This window comes from Peromyscus maniculatus, chromosome 10, assembly GCF_049852395.1.
Source record: "Peromyscus maniculatus bairdii isolate BWxNUB_F1_BW_parent chromosome 10, HU_Pman_BW_mat_3.1, whole genome shotgun sequence".
Taxonomy (NCBI): Eukaryota; Metazoa; Chordata; class Mammalia; order Rodentia; family Cricetidae; genus Peromyscus; species Peromyscus maniculatus.
Window position 1 is genome coordinate 72,392,089 of NC_134861.1, and position 24,110 is coordinate 72,416,198.

The 24,110-nt window shown below is 43.5% G+C and overlaps 1 protein-coding gene across 5 annotated transcripts in view; it reads left to right on the top strand.

The window, feature by feature from the left end:
- Spmap2l (sperm microtubule associated protein 2 like) overlaps positions 1-19,645 on the top strand; it is a 52,433-nt gene extending 32,788 nt beyond the window's left edge. For all 5 annotated transcript variants that reach the window (XM_015990471.3, XM_042257548.2, XM_042257549.2 and 2 more), the window contains 5 exons: positions 6,415-6,552; positions 8,329-8,437; positions 17,366-17,497; positions 18,809-18,984; positions 19,318-19,645. In XM_015990471.3, the coding sequence (XP_015845957.1) occupies positions 6,415-6,552; positions 8,329-8,437; positions 17,366-17,497; positions 18,809-18,984; positions 19,318-19,432 (670 nt within the window). In that variant the 3' untranslated portion in view covers positions 19,433-19,645. The remainder of the gene's footprint in view (positions 1-6,414; positions 6,553-8,328; positions 8,438-17,365; positions 17,498-18,808; positions 18,985-19,317) is intronic.
- Positions 19,646-24,110: the final 4,465 nt, after the last annotated feature.

Below are 24,110 nucleotides of genomic sequence, written 5' to 3' on the forward strand. Positions count from 1 at the left end.
GCAGGATGGGTGACTGCCTTCTTATGTGGGTGCAGGACCCAAACTCAGGTCCTCATGTTCGCACAACAAATGCACCCTTACCTTATCCTTAAGGGCTGGAGAGGTGGCTCCGGGCTTAAGATCACTTGCTGCTCTGGCAGAAGACCTGGGTTCAGTTCCCAGTACCCACACAGGAACTCACAATCATCCTAAACTAGGTTCCAGGGTACCCTACAGGCCCTTCTGACCTCTGTGGGCACCAGGCATATGCATGGTATACATACACGAACGAAGGAAAAACACTTATATACACAAAACAATGATAAAACTAAAGTTTTAGGGGTTTGCTTGTTTGATTTGTTCCCCTGACTCCTGTGCTGGGGATTAAACTCAGGGCCTTGCACATGTTTTTCAATTTATATATATATATAAATTTCAATATATATATATATATTTCAATATATATATAAATATATATAAATTCAATATATATATATATATATATATATATATATATATATATATATATATATATAAAATTTTAAATGTCGAATGTCATTTCTTGAAGGGGGTAGGAGGTCTTAAATACAGGCTTACAGCACAATGGGAGGACCCCAGAGGGCAGAAGTTTGCTACTGATGTTTTGCAATCTTGGATCTAAGCTGTTAACGCCCATTATTCAGGATACACAGACAAGGAACTTCCCTTAAGCATTCATGAGGGTGGAACCTGGCAGGGAATTAGCATTGGGAGGATATCAAGGTCAAGGTCTGCAAGCAAGGCAACAGTTACCCAAAACGGGGGGCCCCTGCAGGTCCCCCTATTATTAAAAAATGAGCTTCTGACTTGGGTCGCGTGGGACGTCAACAGGTCACCTTACCCATCATGGAGACACCTGCCCAGGCCACACAGGCTCTCTGTCTTAGGTTGGTGAGCACCCCCCAGGCATTACCTGTCTCTGAATACTCATTATCATACAGGTTCAATTGTGTGTGAACTGCATGGTTAATTGCTGCCAAAGATCTCAAAGTGGCACTGGGCTTGCAATCTGTGTGTTCAATACAGAAAAGACCAACAGAGGTCCTATCTCACCCATAGCCAGTAGGCTAAAGGCAACTGAGCCATTCCCTTCCTTAACGAGCCATACTGTACGTTGGAGTCCTTGTAAGATAGTATCCCAAAAGCAACTGGAACTTGAGTTTATAAATTTATAATTTTCAAAGCCAATCAAGATGTATATAACTACTGAATTAAATTTATCATGCCCAATAGAATGAAAGATTAACTAACTGTGGTAGCTACTTTTGTTGCCAGGGTCTCCACTGTGCTAGCTGTAGTAAGAAATTATGAAATGGTAATCCTAGAAACAGTAGCAGCAGTGTGCGCCATTGTTATAACAGCAACAGCAGCAGCAGCAATGTCAAATTCTCTTCTGGATTGTGTGGACATCCACTGGCATGGATACAACTCCAGGAACACGAACCGCCAAGGCCTGTTTTTCTTGATCCGAGCATGACTTTGGCTGGCAGCTCTTCTGGAGAATCCAATCTCATGGCTACAGTTCCTAGGCTTACATTAATGCTTGCCAAAGCTGGGCCTAGCACATTTTAAGCAAGGGTTCTATCACTTTTTCTATGGTTAAGAAAACATCTTTTCAAGCTATCTTTCAGGAATTCTTACAAAAGTCCTTACTATTTCAAGCCAGGGCCTTCAATTAAAAATAAAACAAAACTTCCTTTATCTTTTTGAGATTATAATATAATTACATCATTTCCCTTTCTCTTTCCTCCCTCCAAACTCTCCCATATACCCCCCCCCCTTGCTCTGTTTCAAATTCTTGGCCTCTCAAGGACACAATAATAGACATGCTAAAAGGTCTCAAACCTTCACAAAGAACTACAAACAAGTAAGCAGTACTGAGCTGGAGAAATAGTCTTTCTCAGGCAAACATATATCCAGACTGTTTTTATGGGAGACATTTTAGAAGTTCAAGGAATCTGGGAAATCCGTTCGGATTCCCTCAGAGGACTGGCCACACCCTTCCTCTCAGTTCTCAGTGGATCTTGGATTTTCCGTCCATGTTTCCATCCGGTCTGCCATGTCAGGCCCTCTCAACAGCCTTTGTGGTTTCCTCCTGGGTGTCCTTCCCTACAAGTATCCTCTTCTAAGGGCTTGTTTCCTATGGTTAAGGCCTCCAAAAGTTTTATCTCTCTCTCCTTCTCTCGGGCTCACTGGATTCCCAGGTTGGGGGTTCCCACATAAAACCCTCCAGCACCACGGGATTCCATTCTAATCTAATGTTGGTTGAACTGGACTTTTGTTTCAGAATGACGTCTATGTAGGCTTTACTCACTGATGCGTTTGTTTGCTTTTTAAAGTTTTTTACACAGTTTTTCAAAATCCTTGAAACGATCCCATTTGTCTGCACAAGAGAATGTCAGGTATACGTCGTTAATTTCATCGCCTCTCCCAAAGACGTGTGAATCACTTTGTCGTGTTTACTGGCATTTTCCATCCTGTTTGTCTGACATAATGCCACTAAGCATAGTTCGGCAAGCATATTGAGAAGAGCGTTGAAGGGACAAAAGCTAGGTAAGAGGTAATGACTGTGTTTGGAAGGTCTGCCACTTACTAGAGACACATTCAAGGTAAAATAACAGGAAACCCCTTGCCCTTCTGCAGGTCCAAAAGGAAGAGAACATATTTACCTGAGATGGATTGGAGGGGAGGAAAAGGGAAGCTTCATCTTTTTTATCCCCAGACCTTCTCAATCTACTCTCTTTACAAGTTGCCACATTTGTGCAGCATTAACTCATCTAGTATAGGAGAGGTGTGGTGGCAAATGCCTTTAATCTAGGCATTGGGAGGCAGAGGCAGGCAGGTTTTCATGAGTTTGAAGCCAGCCTGGTCTACATAGTGAGTTCCAGGCCACTCTAGGCTATGTAATGAGACCCTGACTCAAAAAGAAAAAACAAAACAAAACCCCAAAAACAAAAAGATGCAAACAAACAAATCTTTTTAAAATTTGTTTATTTTTTTATTTTTTTACTTATTTTTTAAATTACACTCATGATATTCATTAATTACACTCATGAAATTAATCACATTTGTGGTATTCATAGATTACATTCGAAATATTCATTCAATTTTATATATATATATATATATATATTTTAATTTTAAATGCTGAATGTCATTTATTGAAGGAGGGAGGAGGTCTTAAATACAGGCTTACAGCACAATGGGAGGACCCCTGAGGGCAGAAATTCGCTACTGATGTTTTACAATCTTGCATCTAAGCTGTTAACGCCCATTATGCAGGATACACAGACAAGGAACTTCCCTTAAGCATTCAGGAGGGTGAAACCTGGCAGGGGATTAGCATAGATGCAAACAAACAAACAAATCTTTAAAAAAATATTTGAACTTAAATGTACGCATGTCTACTAAAACCCTTAAAAGAATACTTCCTCTTCCAAATTCACTCAATTCACTAAAATGCCTTCCCCATGTTCATCCTCAAATTTATGACCTCATGTTTATGTTTGGAACAGGAAGTATAGATAAACACAGCCTGATGAGTCCATTTCAAGTTGTTCATATGTATGTATGTGTTTAGGGCTGACTGCTTGGGGTTGAATAACCTATCAGGAAGCACATCCCTGGAGAAGACTGGTTCTCTCTCTCAACCACCGTTAATGACCTGTAGCTCTTCGTTTAGGGCCAGGGCCCTGTGAGATTTCCCCAGGCACATCTGGCATGTCAGAAGGTGTGGTCATCATGCAAGTCTTGTGTAGGTGACCATATTTTTGAGATTTCACGGGCACAGCTTCCCTGTCATATACAGAAGACACCCCGGTCCTCTGGCTTTTACAGTCTTTCCTCCCACTCTTCTGCAATGTTCCTTGAGCCCCAGACATAGGGGTTGGGTTGTGGACACGTCAGCTGAGCTTGCATTTGACTAGCTGTGGACTTCTGGGATGGTCTCCATCTGCTGCCAGAGGAAGCTTCCTTGATGAGGGCTGAGAGCCGCACCCACTTTTGGGTATTAAGATAAGTAGAATGCATGTCATTTTTGCTTTTTAACCAGGCCTTGTCCAAAACGTTCTTTGGGTTCCCATGGTCAACAAGGGTTCTGGTTCGTCCGGATAAGAGACCCTTGGGTCCTCTGTGTCGAGCATGTAGGAACATGTGTGAACTCTGTCGGTTTTAAATCTTTTTCTGGTGAGACTCCACCCCCTGCCCCCAAACCTTTCCTCATAGCTGCGCTCCCCTCACTGGGTCCTTTCCCATATGGGTTCCTCTAAAGCCAAGCCACGCAAGCAGGCTGCAGTGCGGGTATAGTCATTAGCAACATTTTGGTGAAATCAACCCCTCCTGTCCTAGCTTAGGAATCCTTGAACCTGTTGTAACAGAAGGGAAATTTGTCTCTCGCTCAAAGAAGCCACTACCTCCCTAACTACAAATGAAGGACTTCATTAGCCCTCTGCACCACACTTCTCAAAAAGCTGCCAAACATCTTTGGTGTTTTCCCATCTACTGCTTAGCTCCTGCTCACACTCCAGAAAACCACAAAAATCACGGTTTGACTGAGAACAGGGTGAGAGGAAAGCCACCGGGGAGAGACTTCATGGGAGCACACACAAGACAGTGAGATGTGGCTTCCAATGCTTGCTTTGTTATGCCCACGTCACAAGCCCCCCAGAGACCACCAGGAGTCCGAGTTCATATGCAAAAGCAAAGAGCCTTTATTGCAAGTGTGAGCTTGGGCTCTCTGTCCGTTCCAACACAGTGGTTGGATCAGGGAGAACACTGAGCTCAGTGGAGGCAGGGTTTTTAAGGAGTAAAGGATGGGGGAGTAGGGGAATTCCGAATTCAGATGGGCGTTGAACTCCTGACTGGGCAGGAGTGAGGTAACAGAAGTCTTGTCAAACAGGGATTGGTACTGGCATTGCTACAAGGAAATAGACAACCTATATACAAGTGATGTAAGCTATCCTTAATGTTTTAGAGCAGTTAGTACTTGTGTGTCTCAATTCTGATTGGTCCCCTGCAGGGTACAGATTGTGGCTTTTCCTGGTTACTGCAAAGGTGAGGCCTAGTCCCCAGTATTGTTAGTCTGCAGCCTGTCACGGCTGCACTAATGTTAAATCGGGCCTCTTTAGCTTCATCTAGGCAAATTCTCTCTAGGTGGCAGAGCCTGCCCCTTCTCCCATTTGTATCTTCTCTTGAGGGTCATCAAAGTCTCATTCTGTAGGGGCAAGAGGGATAATAAGGCCAGCATACTTCACAGTTCCAGTTAGCATGTGGCAGAGCCACACAATGTCGTCATGCTGACAGAGAGCTCTGAAACCTGGGCAGCGTGGCATCGGTGTATGCTGTAAATCTGACCTTTTCTCTTTCATTGAGCACACCAGGTATGTCCATCTGAAGCAAGGGATTGCATTCAGGTCCGCAGACAGCGATCTCAGCCTTGCTCCATACCATGTGGACACCACCACTGCAGGGTTGACACAGAGACATGGGGCCAGGATACTCTCTCTCCCAGCAATCCAGCCAGTGAACTTGCCTGCCTGCCTGCCTGCCTTCCCTCCCTCCCACCCTCCTTCCTTCCTTTTCCCTTCTTTTCTTCCTTCCTTTTTACAAGATGGGGTGTTTGTGTAGTCAAAAGTTTCTCCGGTCCCACCCGGTCCTGCAGTCCCACAGCCACTTATAAAATAATCACTCAGAGACTTAATATGATTTACAAACTGTATGGTCTATGGCAGGCCTCTTGCTAGCTAGCTCTTATATCTTAAATTAACCCATCTCTACTAATCTGTGTTATGCTACGTGTTCCGTGGCTTTACCTGTCTGATGGCATGTTCTTCCTTGGGTGGCAGGCTGGTGTCTCCCCCACGTCTCTTTTCTTCTTCCTGTCCCTCTTGAATTTCCTGCCTGCCTCAAAGCTGCCTTGCCATAGGCCAAAGCAGCTTATGTATTAACCAGTGAAAACAACATATATTCACACTGCACAGAAAGACATCTCCCAGCATGTTTGTGTGTGTATCTTGCCCAGACTGGTCTCAAAGGGACTCCTCCTGCCTCAGCCTCCTGAGCACAGGATTACAGGGATACACCATCATTCCTAGAAGAATTTGGCCTTCAGAACAGCTAACCTTCTCCTTTCAGTAGTGTACCTTTTCATCTGTTGGGAAGATATACATAGTTCAGTAAAGAAAACTACCTGTTTTAGAGTAAGATAATAGAAACAAACTGAAAACTTAAGCTGTAACCATTTCTAAAGCAACTCACTTCTCCCAGTGTGGAAAACAGCCCAGTAGCATATACATAAGCTTTCTGCCTGCTTCCTAGGCCTGGGAATCAGTGCTGGAGAATACTGTCATGATCTGAATTCCTATGTCCCTGATTTCTTTTCTCTTCTGTGATTTGCAGGGCTCAGTATTACTACAGCTGTGGAAGACAGTCTGTAATTTGGGAGATCCCTCCTCCTGCGCTGTTTACCCGGCCTTCTAAACGGATCCAGAGGCTGGCAATACCCAACAGATTCAAAACACAGTGTCTGCTGGATAGGTAGAGTATCTTAAACTCCCCAGAGATCCTGATCTAGCTCGCTTAAGTGTCACAACATTGTAGCTCCAGCTTTCGTCTGAGTGAAAAGGCTGTTTATGTCCAAACACAGTGGATAAAACTGTCGACTATCTGCAGCCCATGCGGGGGGGGGGGGGGGGGGGGGGGGCGGGGGGTGGTGGTCAGAGGCTCATCATCAGCTATTACATTTGACTGGGAATGCTGGGTCAGAAATTCACAGTAAACTTTCTCACTATCAGACAAAAAAAGAATCTCTCAGCCTGGTATGATGACTCCTGCTTGTAATCTACAGAACCCAGAAAAATCCATTACAAAACGTAAAAGCTACCAACCACTCACTCCTGCAAATATGCATATTCATGTATACATGTGTCCATACCAGAATGCTAGCAAATTAAATCCAAACATACATGCAACAGTTCACATCCTTGTCAAAAACCAACTGACTGTAAGTGCAAACTTTTATTTCTGAATTGCCTGTTCTACTCCATGTACTAAATGTTTGTCTTTATGCAATAATACACAATCATGATTATTACAGCTGTTTAGTAGATTTTTTTTTTTAAGATTTATTTATTTATTATGTATACAGAAGAGGGCGCCAGATCTCATTACAGGTGGTTGTGAGCCACCATGTGGTTGCTGGGAATTGAACTCAGGACCTCTGGAAGAGCAGTCAGTGCTCTTAACCTCTGAGCCATCTCTCCAGCCCCTGTTTAGTAGATTTTGAAATCATAAACTGCCTTTGAACTTCGTTGTTCATAGTCATGATCATTTTAGATTATTCTGGGTCCTTTGTATAACTATATGGATTTTGCTTTTTTGGATTGATGAAAATGCTATCAAATTAATGCTGATGGCTGAACACTTTGTGACTATTCTAGAAACCACTTAGTTGTATACTTTGAAAGGGTAAGTTTTGAGCAGACAAACTCAAATTGAGGTCCCAGCTCTAGTAGTACTAGCTTTGTGTCTGTGGATCTGTCATTTGAACCTATTCTGTACGATGTCAAAACAGGAATAATACCCCCTATACAAATGCTCAGTAAAGTTTTGAGATAATGTATTTAAAAAAAAAAGAAAGGGTAAGTTTTATGTTGTTAATTGTATCTTCATAGTGATAACAAAACCTGTAGCTCTCCACCCTTAGAATGTCATCAGTTATTTGAGAAAACCTTTTTCCATGCTAAATTTGTAGATTGATTGACTTGACTGGTAGATTTTTGATCAGAGAAAGAATTGTATGGTATATAGCTGGTGATAACTGGTCAAGAGACTGGTAGTTAAGACAAGGATTATCTCACACTGCACTACAAAAGAGAAGGGTCCACAGAGCATCCTTGGTGATGACTGAGGGAACTAATTACTTCAGGAACTACTATGAAGGAGGTTTTGGTAGGCAGTGAGGTATTTCTCAGACCACAGGTCAGAACCCATCCAAAATGGAACATATAGTTCTAGGTTGCTTTTTTTTTCCTAGTTAAATCAAACTTTTAAAAAAAATTAGATCAGAATATATGGCATAGAAGCAGTGTCTTGAGAATTTTGTTTTGTATATACAAACATATTTACATCCACTGTGACACGAAAGATGTATCTCGTATTGTGGATTAACGAGAAACAGCAACACTCATAGGCGTGAGAAAATATGTCCCTGCTTGCAGAGGGTGTGCGTAGATGCAGTTGGTTGTAGCAGCGAACTGTTGGTTCTTCTGTCCAAAGTCGTATTTTGTTTCCATTTGCATATCGCCCCCTCAGCGAGGACTTACCTCCGCCGGGGACTTTCCGTTTCTCTGCTCCGTCTGCCCGGATTCTGCAGCTCTCCGTAGCCAAAGGCCCAGACCCCAACTACGTTCCTCCGAAAAGCGTAAGTGGTGACTGGCCACCATGCAACACTCTCGGCGCCAGTTGCTTCTCGTGTGGCCAAGCACATAGCAGCTTGAGGAGAAAGGGTTTGCTGGGCTCACAGTCTGAAGCATGTAGTCCATCGTGGAGGGGAAGGCGTGGCCACTGGTGGCTCCACGGTGGCGGGAATATGGAGGCCGGACCCCTCACCTCCTCACATACAGAACAGGAAGCAGAAAGCAGACAGGAAGTGTGGCCAGGCTATACTTCAAAGCCTAGTGACCCACTTCCTCCAATGAGGCTCCCCTTCCCAAAGATTATCCAGTCCTCTAAGATAGCAATGCCCGCCAGAGACCAAGTGTTCGAACATGTGACGCTAGGGGAGACATTGCGCTTTCAAACCACAGCTCCTTCTCTATTTTTCTTGGTGGGTTTCCCCCTCTTATACGATCAATTTTGCTTCCTCTGTCAGGAGTAGATCCTAGAAGCAGAACCATGTGTGATATAGAACAGGGGATTTATTACATATATTAGCCCTAGAATAATTTCGGGATCAGATGAAGTCTACGGCAGACAGGTACACGGTGGAGAGGTCACCGGAATAAGTGTGAAGTTCCTCAGGAGGTATCCGGGGTGTGGAGTCTAGCCCCTTTGGAGCTGGAAGGACTGGTAAGGAAAGTAGTATTTAAGGGTTTAGAGTACCCCACTTTACTGGAAATTTCAGGGTTTAGGGTCCCCCATTTCACTGGAATCTGCCCATACATCAGCATCCCAATCCTCAAGGTCCCACCGTTTCCCAAGCGTTGCCCTAATTTTAACATCAGTGATTGGACAAGCTTGGCAATCCAATTTTTATTGTAACCCACCCAGCCCACAGAATTAGCTTTTGGTTTTCACACTATCCAGCCCTGTGACAACAGAGGATAAAGGTTTCTCTTGATGGAAGTCGTTTCTGGTCCTTTATCTGGATTCGAAACTGGAAATTTAACGACCTGCGAAGGTTGTTTTGTTTTTCCTCAAGCTGTGCAGCGTCCTTACCAGCAGACAGCCCCTTCCATCGTCCTCCTGATTTCATCGGCATGTTCTCGGCATCCACTGTTGTTCACCCAAAGCTCTGGTTTGTTTTGCCATTGCACGCCATGGCTACCAGTTGTTGATTTTTTTTTTTAAGTACCACTGATAATGGACGCCTTAATGCCTGTGACTCTAAATGCCACCAAAGTAACTTCTAAAACCAACATTAGAACTGATATAAAGAACCTTAGAGCTCTGGTCTGATTGTCTCTTTCTTCATTGCCAACTCACAAACCTGATGGGGTGAAGTAACTACCACTTTACCACACTCAAGGACTTTATGAGCCAGAAATTCCAACAAGGAGAAAGGGGTGGCATGCCTCTGTTCCATGTCAAGGCTTAGCTGGGAATCTCTACGTACCTGGGTGCCTGCTATGGTGGGGGGCTAAAATCATCTGGAGGCTCCTTCATAACCTAGTCAGGACAGGCTGCTGTACCTAATGCCATAGACTGGGTGGCTTCAACAGAGGACGTATATGTATCCTTGGAAGCTGCAAAACCCAAAATTAAGATCTCAATAGATTCTGTTCTTGGTGACGCCAATTTCTTGATTACAGACAATGTTACAGACAAGAGTTACAGGAAGAGTTCTCTTCCCTGGACCCAAATACCTGACAAGAGGCAACTTGAGAGAAAAGGGATTTATTTTGGTTCATAGTATGAGGAGTTACAATCCATCATTATGGGAAAGCAGAGTGGCACACAGTTGTGGAAGCCAAAGTGTGAGGTGGCCTGGTCATATCTTGTTGGCTTGTAGGAAGCAGAGCAGGAACTCAGGCTGGAACCAGGGCCAGATTTTAACCTGACAGCCTGTCTGAAGCTTCCTACTTCCTCCAGTGAGGCCCCAGCATGTAAGCTACAGAGCGGGACCATCAGCTGGGGCCAACTGTTCAAACACACTTGAACCTGTGGGGAAACATTTGATACCCAACTCTAGCAGATGACCACATCTAATAATACACTTGGGATTCAGGCTTTAATATATGAAGGGGCACAAATATTCAATCCATAACTGCACCTACGTGAAGTGCCTAGGCTGGGGTGACCAGGCTAGACTCAGCTGTTAATGACAGAAGAACCTTCACAGGACCCTCCATGTGGTGTGGACCTCTAGGCCATGGCTGCCATGCTTGGAGGAGTGTCCTAAAATGGGAGGTTGAGGGGGAACATTCCAAGAGACTAGGTAGAAGCTGTATTTTTAGAAAATGGGTAGGGTCTGGAATGAACGTGTACTTCAGGTGTGCTCTGTTGGTTGATAACAGTTACTGTCTGGTCAGATTCAAGGAGGTAGGGACACAAACTCAGTCTTTTAATGAGAGAAGTGTCGAAGAATCTATAGGAGCTTGACAAAGCCCTGCCACACCAGCTGATGTCAGTCCTTTGGTATTCTGGAACATGGATACTAGTAAGAAGTTCCATTATCTAAATTTCAAATTTCAAAGTCAATTTTCTTGGACTTTTAGCCTGACTTTTCAAGTTCCAGCATTTTATGTATAGTCCTATTAGTTTTTACTAAAATCAAAAGATCCTGACTTGTATTTGATTGCTTCCAAATTTAGTTAACAAATCCCTTCAAACAATTTTAAATTGTATTTATAAGTTTATTCTACTTGATTATTGATTATAACTATTTGATTTATTGGTAAGTGATCTTACCATCTACATTAGTAATCAAACCTGAAATACTAGATCACTATCTTAAAATTTAATACACTAAACTTACAAATAAGGTACAAATGATTTTTAAAATTCTTATTTATTTTATGTGCACGGGTGTCTTGCATGCATGTACATCTGTGCACTGCTTTCATGCCCACTGTATGGGGACGAGGGCATCAGATCCCCTGGGCCTGGAGTTACAGGCCACCCTGTGGGTGCCAGAAACTGAACCCAGGTTCTGAGCTATCTCTCCAGGTCCAAATGAATTTTTTTTAAATAAATGTTCTAAGAATAAACACAAAATTTTTATTTAATGTCACAATTCTAACTCAGTTCCTCAGTTATACATGAAATAGACCAAATTCTCTTAAATATTCACACTTAAGTATGCACATAGTTTTTATATTAATAGTTTAAAACTTGCTACAAATTATGAAATTATCATGTATTCCTTTATTAATTTCTCCCTTCTGCATGTGCTATGTGCATGTATGTGTAGGGCTTTCAGAATAACTTCTGAGAGTAAACTATGGGTCTACTGGCCTCCAAAATTCTTTTTTGTTAATTCCCAACACAATGACTTCTTCTATAAACCATAAAAATATTATCAAAATCAGAAAATGTAAGACTGATACTATAGTACTTTATCTGCCCCGTGACCCATGTTCAGATTACATTGTTGTTGCCCATACGCTCAACACAAATGATCAATTGTGTGATTGGTTAATGATTAATTCTATTATCCATTCTCTCCAGTTAACTGTAAATATACCTCAAGTTTAACAGTAGCTATTGCCCTCAAAGGAAGCCAGGTTCCTCTCTCGGGTACCTGACATCGTTTTGGATGGATGGACTAGAGGAAGCCTTTATTTAACTGGTTGTCATTCTGAGTCCCTCCTTAGAGGAACTCTGTCACCGTCCACAGAACTCAAGTGTTTGGTCTCATGGCTCACCTAGCACCTATCCACTGTTCTCTGTCCACTTCGCTTTCTTCACGACTTCTACCCAGACAAACCCACTTGGATTTAAACACTTGTTGGCTTTTAAGAGACTGAATGCTGTGCACTTGAATTCTGCAGATCTCACACAGCACTGTCCCACTGGCTGTCCTGATTTTTTTTTTAACTCACATGCTCTCTGTGGTTATTCGGAAAGTAGCCGGATGGTGGTGGCGCACGCCTTAATCCCAGCACTCAGGAGGCAGAGGCAGGTGGACCTCTGTGAGTTCGAGGCAAGCCTGGTCTGCATAGTGAGTTTCAGGACAGCCAGAGCTGTTAAACAGAGGAACCCTGTTTTGAGAAATCAAAACAAAACAAATTCTGAAAGTAAAATCACTGCATTTTGGAGTGGTTTATATAAAATTCTGGAATGTTCCCCAGATACAGATTTTGATTTACATATTCACTTGCATTATTCGGCTCTTTTGCACTGCATTTCTACCAACATTAGATATTATTTTGCAAAATATTAATTGTATAACAAAACAGTATTTCATTTAAAGTTATTAATTTCTTTGATGCTAAAAGTTCAAATAGTTCTCCACATTTATTTACTATGTATTGTTTTCTTTGATAAAATTATCTATTGATGCCTCTGTTTTCTACTGGTATGTATGTTTTTAAGGACTTGTAAAATTTATTTACATATTAAGGGTATTCACCTGTTTTATATTATGAAACTATTTTTTCTGAGGTTATGGTTTGAAATTCTTGAATTTTAATTTCTATGAAGTGCTTAGTTCTTAAGTGTACAATTTAATAAGCTAACAAATGCATAAGCCTATTCAATAAATATTCCACACTCAGGCTATGAAACAATGGCTTATGTCTGTAATCCCAGCACTTGGGAGGCTGACACAAAAGGGTTGCCTTGCCCCAAGTCTGAGGCCAGCCAGAGCTAAGATGGGCACCTGTCTCAGAAGAAAACAAAGCCAACCAAAGACACAAAGCATTGCAATTGTTCCATAGGTTTTCCTCCTATTTCCTCACAATTCCAAGCCCACCCCTTGCCCTGGATGTTATTAGGATTCAGATCCCTATTGCTACAGAGTAGTTCTGCATGCTCATGACCTTGATCTAAATGGAATCATACAACATCTGTCCTGTAGAATCTGGCTTAGTTTGCTCAACATAAAAGGTTCTTCTGTACTACTGAATACACCAGTAAATTGTTCCTTCTTATTGGTAAGTGTTTTTCATTCCATTGTGTAACTATATCATAATTTGATTATGCACCTTTGATGGGCATTTGAGGTATTTCTGTCGTGTTTTTTACGTTTATTACTTTATGTGCACTGGTCTTTTGTCTGCACTCATGTCTGTGTGAGGGTGTCAGATCCCCTGGAGCTGTAGTTACAGTTGTGAGCCACCATGTAGATGCTGGGAATTGAACCTGAGTCCTCAGGAAGAGCAGCCAGTGCTCTTAACCGCTGAGCCATCTCTCCAGTCCCATTTGAGGTATTCTATGTGGACTACCACAGATAACTTTGCTATGAGCGTTCCTGTACAGGCATTTTTGTAAATATATGTTTTGATTTTTTGTTTGTTTGTTTGGTTTGGTTTGGTTTTTCTGAGACAAGGTCTTTATTCTGTAGCCCAGAATGGCCCAGAATATACTATGTAACACAGACTGGCCTCAAACTAATGACAGTCTTCTTGCCTCAGCTTCCTGAGTGCTGGGGTTATACATGTGAACCAACATGTCCAGATTTAATTTTATAAATGGCATTTTTATTAGAAAAAAGTTTTAAATTGTATTAAGTTTACCTTGCCAATTGTTTCTTTTATGGTGAATTTTTTTTTGTTTCTTGAGAAATGTTCTTTTGTTCCTAGCTTGTAAGATATCCTATATTTTCTTCTAGAAGCTTTCTAATTTTTACATTTGTGCTAGATGATCAAATGAATATGATCTATTTTGAAGTAGGGTTTTTTTTGCATGTGTTAGAGAGAGATTGATATTTCTTTTAGTTCCACACAGATATTCATACAATTTGATTAACCCCTTCTATGTTCAGTTATCTTGGATCTATTTATGAACTCTAAAATCTGTTACGATACCTACTTACCTAGTCTTACATAGGTAGCTACTCTATTGTCTAGTTTTAGAATAAATATTTATTCTAAACTGAAATGGGACAATGGAAGGCCTCTAATTTCATTCGCGTTTTCACTTAGGTTTTAGCTGTGGTTGGCCTTCTGCATTTCCACAGACAGCCCAGCACCCCTTGTGCCTGGCTCTCCTTGTTGTGTTACTTTATAGAATTGACTGAACGATTGTTTTATTCCCCTTTGACTGAAAGGCTTAATTAAAGGCAGTGGCTGACATACTCCTTCAATTCGCCTGGAGCCCTGTAGCAGACAAAGCTTTATTCATAATAAATGCTTTAAATGCTTAATTAGTTCTCCATGGTGTTGAGACATGCACCACCCTCAGTTTGAATCCCGGCTTTGCCATCTCCCAATCATGTAAACGTCCACCCCCGAACCTCCAAGGCCCGGTGCTTCTGTCAGTGAAATAGAGTGGAAACGACAGCCCAGACAAGGAATAAATCTCTGGATGCACATAAAACGGCTCACCACGGTCATCTTCACCTAAACAGCACAAGAACAGATTCAGAAACCAATTCACCATTTTTTTGTTTTGCCTGCAATTAAAGTCTTATTTTGTTGCCATTGATTGATACATCCCCCTTCAAACTCTTTTTTTTTAATTTAATTTTAGATTTATTTTATGTGTATTTTGCCTGCATGTCTACATGTGCACCACGGGCATGGCTGAGGCCAGCAGAGGTCAGAAAAGGACAATAGAGATCCCAGAATTGGAGTCACAAGTGGTTGTGAACCACGTGTGGGTGCTGGGAATGGAACCCTGGTCCACTATAAGATCAGCAAGTGCTTTTAACCACTGAACCAGCTCCCCAGCCCCACTGCCTTCAAGCTCTTGTATAAGTAATTACTTCAATGCAAATAGTAGAAACGGTAAACAGTGGTGCAAAGAGAATAAACGGTAAAACGCAGATAGTAAAACACGATGTGAGCAAGTTTTCACAATTTAGGTACTGATAAATGACTTTCCAGATCTGGTGGCGGTAATATCTGGATCCTTTAGTTCTCTGGTCCCTGTGATCTCTGGTTTAAGAACTCAAACAAGACACGCAGAATATAGTGTGGAAGACAAGATGAGCTTATGAAATAAGCTACACTTTCGGAGCTGGAGAGATGGCTCAGTAGTTGTTTTTGCAGAGGATCCAGGTTCAGTTCTTACTGCCCATGTGGTGACTCACAACCATCTAGAATTCTAATTCCAGAGGATTGGACACCCTCTTCCGGCCTCCTCAGGCACCAGGCACACACGAGGCACACAGACATACATGCACGTAAAATAAGCACATGCATAAAATAAATAATTCTGAAATAAAAATCACCTTTTTTTCTTTAAGATTTTTCATTCATTGCCGGGCGGTGGTGGCGCACGCCTTTAATCCCAGCACTCGGGAGGCAGAGCCAGGCGGATCTTTGTGAGTTCGAGGCTAGCCTGGGCTACCAAGTGAGTTCCAGAAAAGGCGCAAAGCTACACAGAGAAACCCTGTCTCAAAAAAAACCAAAAAAAAAAAAAAAAAAAAAAGATTTTTCATTCATTTTACATACCAACCAAGATCCCTCCTACGCTTCCCCCCCAACCCCCTCCTCCAAAAGGGCAAGGCCTCCCATGGGGAGTCAGCAAAGCCTGGTACATTCAGTTGAGGCAGGTCCAGGCCCCTTCTTTCTGCATCAAGGCTGAGCAAGGTATCCCATCTTAGGTAATGGGCTCCAGAATAAAAACAATCTTAAAAAAAATAAAAATAATGCCAGGCGGTCGTGGCACACGCCTTTAATCCCAGCACTCGGGAGGCAGAGGCAGGCGGATCTCTGTGAGTTCAAGGCCAGCCTGGTCTCCAAAGTGAGTTCCAGGAAAGGCGCAAAGCTACACAGGGAAACCCTGTCTTGAAAAACCTAAATAAATAAATAAATAAATAAATAAATAAATAAATAAATAAATAAATAAACAAACTACATTTTCAAAGGGTAAGAGTAGATAATGACCATAGAGACCATTGTCTCATCTGCATTTTACGTGGGCTTTATACTATTTTCTAGAGTCTTTAGAACAAGCGGCTTCTTCTGAGAGGCATTGTCCTGTCTAAGTGACAGGCAAGCCTGTGTCCCTTGACTCTCTCAAGAAGCAGTAACAGTCTATCTTCACTCATCATCAGAGAGACTCTTACTAGGTAGGACTCCCATGAGGTTTATGGCTCCCGGGTTCAGGTTTAGAGTGTTATTTGTTAATGGCCTTCTTTAGGACAGTTCGGGGGCGTATGTCTCTTCAGGGACAGAAATATGACTCAGGTCTGATCCTCCTAAATCAAATGCCAACCCTTGTAGTTCTTTATTTTACAGTCTGTCGATGATGGGGGGGGTGTCCTGCCCCAGAGTCCTCCAAGCCTGCTAATATCTAACTAGCTACCTGCCAGAGGTGCATGTTTCTGCTTCCTCCTGGCTTCCACTGCTTTTCTTACTTGTTCCAATTAGAAGAGAGCCACTTATGTCCTTTATGTGGCGATCTGTGATGCCGAGAGCACCCTTCCTCAAGGGTTAAAAGTCTTCTCTTTTGGATGGTCTCATATGATAGAGCCCTACCTTCTCTTGGCCGACTTCATATTTTGTTTTTAAATTTTAAAATCACATTTATTTATTTATCTGTGTCTGTGCGTCTGTGCGCCTGTGCGCATGCAGCCACGCCACGGTACATTCGTGGAGGTGAGAGGACAACCCCATGGAGCCAGTTCTCTCCTCCGCTGATGTGGGTTCTGGGGACTGAGCACAGGTCGTCAGGCTGTCCTGGCTCCCTGCTGAGCCATCACACTAGACCTTGGCTGACTCTCTTAGTCCACGGATCAGCATCACCACTTATTTCTGAGTTAATATGTCACATCATTGGTTGTCTCTCCCACGCCTGTCATAGAAAACCTGAATCTGCGAAACGCTGGCTTGGAGAACACGTACAATCCAGTTGGAGTGAGATAGAAACTGGTCCTGTCAAGGATGACTGTGGGATTCCCATCCTTTCTGCTGGGTTGTGGGGGAAGCCTGGTGGCTCTGAGTTCAGACCCTCTTTTGTAATGCTGAACAGGACAAATATTTAGATCCTGTTTTTTTTTTTTTTTTTTTTTCTCTTCTAGATTGAAACCAAGATCTCCTTCTCTACCCTGAGTGCTGTTGCAAGTCCCAGGATTGTAGACCTTGCCCACCCGAGGATCAAGATAGAGGGTCTATGCTATGAGAGAGAGAAGAGTGAATTGCCCATCCGTCCCGTAAGCCATCCCTGTCTCACTCATTGGCTGTCCTCCTGATTGCTCCTAAGATGTTATTTCTGCCTCAACAAGGCATAGTTCAAAGTCATCAGAAAAGAGAGTCTTGAAAGTGGTCTGTAGGGGGAAGGGAGGCCTACAGATAGGATAAGGGAAGAGGCAGAAAAGTTGAGGGCAAAGAACATGAGCTTTGAAGTTAGTGAGCTGGGGGTGTGAGTCTCTGCTCTTTCCAAAGCACTTTTCGCAGTGGAGACTGCCTGCTAGGGCACCATCCTTCTTACCTTACCGATAAAGTAACAGTGAAGACACAATATGGAAGACATCATTTCAATGTAAGACAAGAAGAGAATAGTCAGGCTCCATGTATTCGTTTGTCACCTATTAGGTACAAGAGCCTGGTCTAGCTACTGGCAAACAGTCTCCCCTGAGCAGTTCATATTGTAATGGAAAAAAGGCAGATGAAAAACAGGCAAATGAGTTTACACCGTAGTTACACACTATGAGGAAGCTTCAGTGAGCCGGGTACAATGGCCCACAAATGTGCTATCTCCGTGCTCAGGAGCCTGAGGCAGGAGGATCTCAGATTTGAGGCAGAGTTGAGTTGAACTCTGATGATGAGCTAGGCACCAGGGCTTGTAAGACTGTCTCAGACAGACAGACAGACAGACAGAAAGATTAAATAAGTATAAGTTCTGCAGAGAAGGTCCATTAGAAAGGGTCATCTGTTCCCGCAGGTCAGGAAGTCTTCCTTGAGGGTCTGATGGGGGTCTGATTTAGACACAAACGAGGGAAATAATCTCAGCCAAGAATGAGGAAAGACGTCTCAAGTAGAACTAGTTAAGTACAGAGGTCCTGAGGCAGAAAGAGCCAGAACGGATGCATTGTGTGGCCGCCATGAGTCACAGTGCCCCTGATGGGAGGGGGAGAAGACAAAGTTAGAGAAGTGGGGTGGCGTTCAGATTTTATGGGGCCCCTGCAGATACAGGGAGGAACCTACTCTACTGTCAGCAAAATGAGGGTGCCTCAGAAGGAGTGAGCACCTGAGGGTGGTGGGTTCCAACTTAGCTCTAGGAACTACTTGCCTGGTGAAGAGTTGAGATGACGAAGTGGGGGTGACGGAGACAAGTCCCCCAGAGCTGTCCCTGCTCCAGGAGGTATCAGGGGAAGGCTGGATCACTCAGGCTAAGAGGAGAGGCATGGGGATCCGCTGGGAGTGCACATCATCACAGTACTGCAGGCGAGGGATGAGAGGGAGACCAGGAGGCATGGGGAATTCTGGGATGGAGATTTGCATCTCTGTTTTTTTTGCTACAGATATCCCCTGCTGCCCTGCTTGCCAAACCTACTAGCCGAACAATAACCCTAGCCAAGTCCAAACCTGTTCACGAAGATTATCTCCCTGTCCGAGATGCCCGATGGCCTGTGTCTTCTGCTGCTGCCCATCCTCGGGTGTCTGACAGAATCCAGGAGCTAGCTAATCCACCCCCAAGGTATGGCGATTTAAGGCTAAAGAAGAACAGGAAAGGTTAGGGGTCTGGAGAAAGAGGGGAGGTTGATCTAAAGTTAAAAAACAAAAACAGGCAACATTTTTGGGGGGGATGGAAAAGAGCAAAGCCTTTGGAATCTGACAGTGGGCAGACCCTAGATGATGCTTATAGCGTCTTTGAGTCTTCATTTGCTCCCCTGTATAATGGAGACCACTAAATCCCAACTGGACAATAATACCCTAGTGCTTAACATGGAGGTGGGGTTGTGCTTGGGAAATATCAGTTCCTCTTTTTGTTCTCCTTAGTTCAGATTGGTTTCTTCTTCTACTATTCCAGGGCTTCAGTGCATGTTGTATTCTACGACCCAGACGTGTTTAAAGTCAAGCCTGCTGCTTTGAAAGCACAGTGTTCTGCCAGGGTCAGGGAGCTGGCGGAACCCATCATGCGCTAACTGCAGCAAGCCATCCGAGGCAGACACGAGTTACGTATCCGGAACACGTAGCAGATGACTTGGTTCCCTTGCCTTGGTATTTACATCTTACCGATCACCTCCCAAACGTGAGACCTCCAGGGAACACCACCGTGAGCGTCAGATAGGCACTGTCTGTGATCTTGTCTTTACCGAGTTTGGGGACTCCACCCTGCATTAAAGGGGGAACCGATACCTGCTTCGTTATCCCTCCCACTCACACGGGCATCACGGCGGCTCCCTGGCTGTGCTGCTCGGAGGACTTAGTCTCTCACATTTGTGTGCTTTGCACACACACCCCTCCCCACCCCCAATTCTATCTCCCGCCCTTCTCTACAGAATCCTGGGCATTGAGGTCATTCTTAGTGTGGCCTTGTCAATCTCCCTTCATCACGTGCAAAAACACGGACACGAAGAACTAGCTTCTTTGGATGAGATGAAATGGTTCTCATCATCCCTATTAGGGAACTGCTTGCTTGCTTCAACATCTTTACAGGTCTCCGCCGCCTCACTCCAGGCTCGCAGCCACTCACCATGAAGGACAGGAAAGAGACGTCCACACGGTGAACCAGTGTGCACCTGTAATCCCAGCTACTAAGGGAAGGCAGGGGGAGGGAGGATCGCATGAGCCCAAGAGCTTGTCAAGAGCAGTGGGCAACAGTGACATCCCATCTCAGAAAGATAAACACAGTTTTTTGCGAGGTTTTTTTGTTTTGTTTTGTTTTTTAAAGAAAAGGCTTGGTGATGTACATGTCTATAATCCCAGAATTTGGAAGGCAGAGGCAAAAGGATCTACTACTACTTAAAAAGACCCTATCTTGGAGAGGGGGTCAAGACGTTGTTTTTAATGGCAAGCATGAAAACTTCTCTATCACATTGTTTCTGATTAGAGTTTTAGTTCGATCCTTGCATCACTATTTCAAAAACTTTATTTTTGTGGGACAGGCCTAGATTGGAACGAAAGTGAATTTACTTGAAATCTTATTTTACAACAAAAGGGCTATCTCTTCAAGGATGTGGAAAGGCAGTATATATATAATAGTTTTATATATATTATATATTATTATATATAGTATTATATAATAGTTCTGTTTTGTTTTACTTGGGGTTAGGCAGATCTGGGTTTGTAGCTCTCCTGGGCCATTACCGGACATTTGAGCTTAAACCAATTGTCTCACGCCCTATGCGTCTGTTTCCTGATATAAAGAAGGTTCTTCCCGCAATGTTGAAAAGATTAAATGGAAAAAAAAAATCTATGTAATAAAGTGTGAGTTTGAATTGAAATTTGTTTTTAAATTTCGCTGTTTTCAATGAGGAAAACGTGGCTTGGTTTTCCCCCCATCAAGTGAATGTTTGTTGACTGCTCCTCTAGGTGCCGTACAAGAGACTGGAGGTCCAGCGCAGTGAGCCAATCACATGCCAGCTCTGTCCTCATGGCCAGTTCATCTTCCTAACATCCCCGTATAAATAAGTGTGAAATGGCCAGAGTAATAGTGCTCTGAAGTAGTGCTCTGAAGTAGCAGAATCGAGAGCTGCAGTCCCCTAGGAAAGCAAGGGATTTTCTTCAGTGGAGAGAGAGTTGAACTGGAACCTGACATTGAGTAGGAAAAACTTAACTTCAGAGCAGACAGCAGGGCATTCCAGGGAGCGGGAACATATGTTTCAGGGATGTATTTGACTTTCGGGCTATCTTTCAGCCCTTCTTCCTCCCTTTGGAGAGCATCTGCAATTTCCTTTCGAGGAGTTACCATCTATTCACTCGAGCTCTACGCAGGAGGTGTGGGAACCCATCACTGACTCAGTTTCTCAGTTTGAATCTGAAGTCTATGCTGAGTCAATAGAGTTCAGACTTGTTTGCTCCAAGGCTGTGAGAAAGTCCTGATTATCCCACAGGAGGAAACATACTGTCTAGCTAGGTGCGGGCTGATAATGCCAGCCAGAAGTACATCAAGATAGAAAATGAGCCGGGCGTTGGTGGCGCACGCCTTTAATCCCAGCACTTGGGAGGCAGAGCCAGGTGGATCTCTGTGAGTTCGAGGCCAGCCTGGGCTACCAAGTGAGCTCCAGGAAATGCGCAAAGCTACACAGAGAAACCCTGTCTCAAAAAACCAAAAAAAAAAAAAAAAAAGATAGAAAATGAAACTGTCTGCTCCTTGACGCAAGGCAGGATAGACAGTGGTTGGATGCCTGCACTGTGCATTGTTCTAGCTCTGTCCTTCAAAACTGTGTATAAGCTGGCTGTGAAATAATCTCAAGACTGTCTGGCATTGACCGGCAGACCTCTCGACTCTTTTCTATCTTCTTCATTGTCTCTTCAATCCGCATGCCTCTACCCAACTACCCAGCTGACTGTCGGCAGGCTCCGACAAGGAGGCTGGGCACATAGCCTAGGATTGGGATAGTGTTTGTCTACCATGTGCAAGGCCCTGAGTACAACCCCCGGTATCTACAATGTAAACAGATCGGTAAGGAGGCTGGAGAGATGGCTCCGTGGCTAGGAGCACTGGCTATGCTCACTGAGGACCCAGGTTCAGTTCCCAGCGCTCACAGGGCACTTCACAACTGCCTGTAATTCCAGTTCTAGGATACCTGTGGCCCTCTTCTGGCCTCCTCGGACAAAGCACACACATGGTGCAGTTATTTATATACCGGCAAAGCATTCATACATATGAAATAAAAGTAAAATCTTCAAAAGAAAAAAAACAAATAACAAAGTTTTATGGGGCTGGGTGTAGTGGCACATGCCTTTAATCCCAGCACTTGGGAGGTAGAGGCAGGAAGATCTCTCTGAGTTTGAAGTCAGCCTAGTCTAAATATCAAGATCAGGTTTACCAGGGTTATACAAGAGATTGTTTTTAAAAAAAATCAGTGGGAGGGGGGAGAATAGGGGAACCCGTGGCTGATATGTAGAACTGAGTGGTATTGTAAAATAAAATAAAATAATAAAAAAAATGGAAAAAAATTCAGGGTGACTTTTATTCAAAGCGGCACAGTGAAAGGATGGACACATGCCCACGCCATCCAGGTCTAGTGGCCACTGTCTGAAACTTTGGGGTTTTAGTAGAATGATGCAGGGGTGGGCACGACACCTCCCATTCCAGGCGTTCTGATGCTTCCTTCCCCACCTGTAACACTGGAACTGTTCTCAGTTCCTTGCCCTCAGCTATTCCTTTGATTCAGGAACTGTCTATAGACTTCTAGCAAATCCTTTGTAGCAGCAGATGGGAGAGTACACTGTAAGCTGAAAGAATGTTAGTGTGGTTCCAAAAGGAAGGTCTGCAAGATGCCAGGGGAAGCCGGAGGAAGGGAGCCAGGCCCTTGGGGCACTGGAGGCCAAGTTGAGCATTTTAGTCTCCATCCTAAAGGCAATGGGAAGCTACTGAATTAAGTAAATTAAGTAGAAGAGGGTACAGAATACCTTTGGTCCTTAGAAGTCACGCCTGGACTTTGGGCGGAGAGAAAAGGAGAGCTTTCTTACATTGCCTTAGTTTCAGCTCCACCAGTTTATTACAGTAACTCCCCATGGTCCTGGGGTGAGATGATCCAAGTCTCTTGTGGACATTTGAAACTGAAGAGAGTGCCGTGCCATTTAGACATTGTCTGCACATGAATAGATATGAGAATGTTTAATTTATTATCATTATTATTATTATGGCTCTTTTGTCCTTTCAGACAGGGTCTCTCTATGCAGCCCTGACTGTCCTGGAACTGACTATATAGATAAAGCTGGCCTCAAGCTCATAGAGATATACCTGCTTCTGCAGGTATTGAGAATGTTGGGACTAAAGACATGCACCACCAGGCCGTAAGAAAGTTTTGTTCATGCCAGGCAGTAGTAAGTGGTAGCACATGCCTGGGAGGCAGAGGCAGGTGGGTTTCTGAGTTCAAGGCCAGCTTGGTCTACAGAGTGAGTTCCAGGGCAGCCAGGGTAACACTGAGAAATCCTGTCTCAAAAAAACAAAAAGAAAGAAAGTTTAGTTTATAAAGTAGACATTATAAGTGATAACAATAGCTAATTTTATCACAGAACGTTATAACACAAAGTTGTTAGTGTGATCCCTACCTCTCCCTCTGTCTGAAAATATCTTCATATGTAATCACCCTTCTTCTTGTGATGGTGTGAGATGATCCAGTGCCTCCAGGGTGAGATAAAACTTTGAGAATGATAGCATAGCACTAGGCTATTAGCGGTCTTTTCACGTGTCAGAAAGACATCAACTACTTCAGGTCATCCTGTATGCAATTTTTTTTTCTTATTTAGTTAGAAACATTCAACTTTTGGCTTCAAGGAAGCATGTTACATACTCTCCTTAGCACATTTAAATTACCTCTGTCACTCTTCTCATCCTTTGGGAACATGACTGAGTAAAATAAGGACGGCCTAAGAGTAATACTCTGATACCACAGGGACAATCTGGTGACCAAGGTGGGTATTAAGTGACTAACAGGTGTGTGGCATATATGATGTGGATACACTGGATACAAAAGTGATCATGTCCCAGGTTGGAGGAGGGGGGTGGTGGACGTGGGCAGGGGGTGGAGTAGGGAGTGAAGAGGTTATGAGAGGTTATTTCCGTACTCAGAATAGCAGACAATAAGCAAGCTACAGGGTTGGGGATTTAGCTCAGTGATAGAGCACTTGCCTAGCAAGCACAAGGCC